The sequence below is a fragment of the Gymnoscopelus braueri genome (genome assembly GCF_963280865.1).
Source record: "Gymnoscopelus braueri genome assembly, chromosome: 1".
Classification (NCBI taxonomy): Eukaryota; Metazoa; Chordata; class Actinopteri; order Myctophiformes; family Myctophidae; genus Gymnoscopelus; species Gymnoscopelus braueri.
Window position 1 is genome coordinate 19,778,913 of NC_137603.1, and position 3,155 is coordinate 19,782,067.

Below are 3,155 nucleotides of genomic sequence, written 5' to 3' on the forward strand. Positions count from 1 at the left end.
CCATAGCAAGTTGCTGTACTCTGTCCTCAACCCTAAGCCATCCAATCCTAGCAAAATGAGCAGGGGTTAGATGGGTTCTGTGATTGAGGCCAAGAAGTAGCCTTACAAGTTTGTTTTGGGATGTTTGGAGCCTTGTTTTTAAGGCCTTGGAGGTGTTGTGATACCATGAAGTGCATGCATAATCATAATGACCTTGAATGAGGGCCCCTGCAAGAATCTTCAGAGTATTCTTACTGACTAGGCGATCAATCCTCCACAAATAGCGTGTTGTTTGGTTGACATTTTTGATCACTTTTTCGGCGTTTTTGTTACCAGAGAGGTTTGCCTCCAAGATGGAGCCCAGGTAGGTAATTTCATCCTTTCTTTTGATGACATCATCACCCACTTTGATCGTGAAACTCTCTGCCTTGCTAAGGTTAGGACTACTGGACCCAAAGAGGATGGATTCAGTTTTACCCAGGTGTAATGAAAGTTTGTTGTCAGAGAGCCAGAGGTGCCACTAATGCTACAAATATCATGTACAAACATGATCTTTCCACCAAATTAGGCACTAATAATGATTTTGTGAGTCATGTCATGTGACCATACCGTTTGGCAGTAATTTATGTCACAAATTTGTGGGTAGTACATAATCCTTACAAAAAACGCCATATATCATGATTGCAACATACAATCATAGACAAATAAAATTGAAGTCCAAGTCCAAATTCATAATCTAATATGCCCATTTTCTCCATTTGTACTGCCCCCTAGTGGTCAATGTGAATGAAGCATTCAGGATGTATTTGAGATTCTTGCAGGCTAAATATCCTGCAGGTTTTGCAATGATTGGCCCAACATTAGGCATATTCTTGTTCTGAGTCACACCCTATCGACTTTCATTGTTCACTATAATAAAACTAAATAAGATAAACAAGCTGTCATGTAAGGTGAGGACGCAGATGCAGTACGACAAGCAAGGCAGGTGAAGGGCAATGCAAGTGAAGACCAGTAATATAATTTATTAAACAAATAATGGGCTTACAAGATGAATTTAATATTTAATAGCCACAATGGAAACAAGTCCCAAGGACTTTTTTGTGTTATCCTTTTAGCTTTAATGTCTGACTAATAAAGTATTCAATCAATTTAAAAAAAGGCAGGCAATCATAGCAAGGCAGACAAAGACATGAAACACACAGTAACAACAACTCGGAACTGGCAGAGAACTAAGGGAGTGAACTGGTTTAAATACAGAGCATACATCAGATGATGAGGGAATCATCATGTGTGTGGAATGCAGGGGTGGCTGGTGGAATGAGGTGAGATAAATAAATACATTGACAGATAGACATAAAGAGACAGATGATGATACAAGCTTGATCCAATCAGGGTTCAATGATGATCCACATATTTGGTAGCAATCTGATATAGTTATGGAGCAGATGTCCAAATATATTTGTATAATATATATTTTTCCAAATCGTTAAATATAGTGCAAAATCTAGCAGACAGACTAGTTCTGTAACAAAAAAAAAGCCTGGGTTTCCGAGGCTAGACTAGTTCTAACTAGAGGTAAATTTGCAAAGTGAAGATAGATGAAGGTCTGAAGGAAGTTGTGTCGATTAGACTGGTATAGAAGATTTTGACCTTTAATAATTTATTATTGTGACAACTTAAGTCATTGGTGAAAATGTCTTGTATTTACCGCCAGAACTAGCAAAATCATGGCAGAAGGAGAAAAATAATAAACCAGCACAAAAACAATAGGGGCTCAGCGCTTCGGGTTTAAACCTTAGCTCCTCAGTTCAATCTGCTATCTGTATTGCTTGAACTGGTAGGAGTAAATAACAATAATACAACAAAGGATATAGATAATGTCTCCTACATAAGATATGTGTGGTATTCAGTATATACTGCAGATAAGAGTACAAGACATAAATATCAATGTAACAATATATGTCTCAGTTTATGAGCTATCAAAGCCAATAGGTGGTTAGACAGAGATTTCCATTGACCTGAATTTCCTCCAATGAGCAGCAGACAAACATGTCCTTGTTTGTCTCTGTAACTGTATAACAGGACTGCTGCTGGACAGCTCCAGAATGATAGGTGGAGAAAGGGAGAAATGCAGGGTGATAGCTATATAAAGGAGTCATAAGGCAAGGCCCCCGGCCAGACAGATTAAAGTTCATCCTCTCTCAGCAGAGCGACAGAATAATATTCTTTGCACCTGCTGCCTGAAGAATGAATCCAAAGACCAGACATATTATAGGGTACTGCAAGAGTATATGAAAGTAGTGTCAAAGGACCAAAACTAAAGCTGGATATTTTTCAGTTCATGGGTTGAGGACAGCAAAACTGATAGAGGTTTGTAATTAACCACTTGAACCCTAGCGTCCCTATTTTGTGGCGAACATTCGGTGAAAATACCAGATCTTCAGGCACTCAGTGTGTAGCAACACAATGCGTTGTGTACTTGTAGATCGGCTATTTTCGGCAAAGAGATTTGGTGTTGAATGAAAACAGGAGAGCCCTGAATCTACTGTACTTAGATCCAAGACTGTGTTTGTTTTTGTGATGTCATACTGTGTGTGTCTCTCTCTCTCTCTCTCTCTCTCTCTCTCTCTCTCTCTGTTATTGACAGTTTTGACAGTACAGCAGTAGGTAAAAGAAAAAGCCAAATGGATAATCACAAAAAAAAAGCCAAAGGCTTGTCTCCATTGTGGTCCATACATGCATAGCCTAACTGTACACACCCTGTTCTAAACTGCCTGGGCTTCAACCACGCCATAAATAAGGAACAATTTTAACTTTTTAACTTAACTTACAGATATCTGAAAACAGCATCAGTTGGCGACCATGGCCATGGCATCGGGAATGTTAGTCATCTGTCTCCTCTTGGTGCTTCTGGCTTCACTGCTGCTCCGTCTGCTGGTTCCTCTGCTAAGGATTCACCTCCACCAATGGAAGACCATGAGAGCTATCCCCACTCCTCCTGGAGCCTATCCACTCATTGGCCATGCTCTGCACTTTCAAGCAAATACTAGAGGTAGGTCCTATATTGATTCATTTACCTTTTAGGTTCCTATCCAGAACTTACGTACTTCAATGGCACTGGCACATTGCTTCAAGTCCATTTGACCCAGGTTTTCTGGGTCATTGCACAGACACTG

General features: G+C 39.9%; 1 protein-coding gene across 1 annotated transcript in view; it reads left to right on the forward strand.

Moving 5' to 3' along the window:
• Window positions 1–2,841: 2,841 nt before the first annotated feature.
• Window positions 2,842–3,155, forward strand: part of LOC308087808 (cytochrome P450 4V2-like) — a gene marked incomplete at its 5' end in the record, with an annotated part of 6,816 nt that continues 6,502 nt past the window's right edge. The window contains one exon of the mRNA XM_080431987.1: window positions 2,842–3,031. Coding sequence (XP_080288113.1) covers window positions 2,842–3,031 — 190 coding nt within the window. The remainder of the gene's footprint in view (window positions 3,032–3,155) is intronic.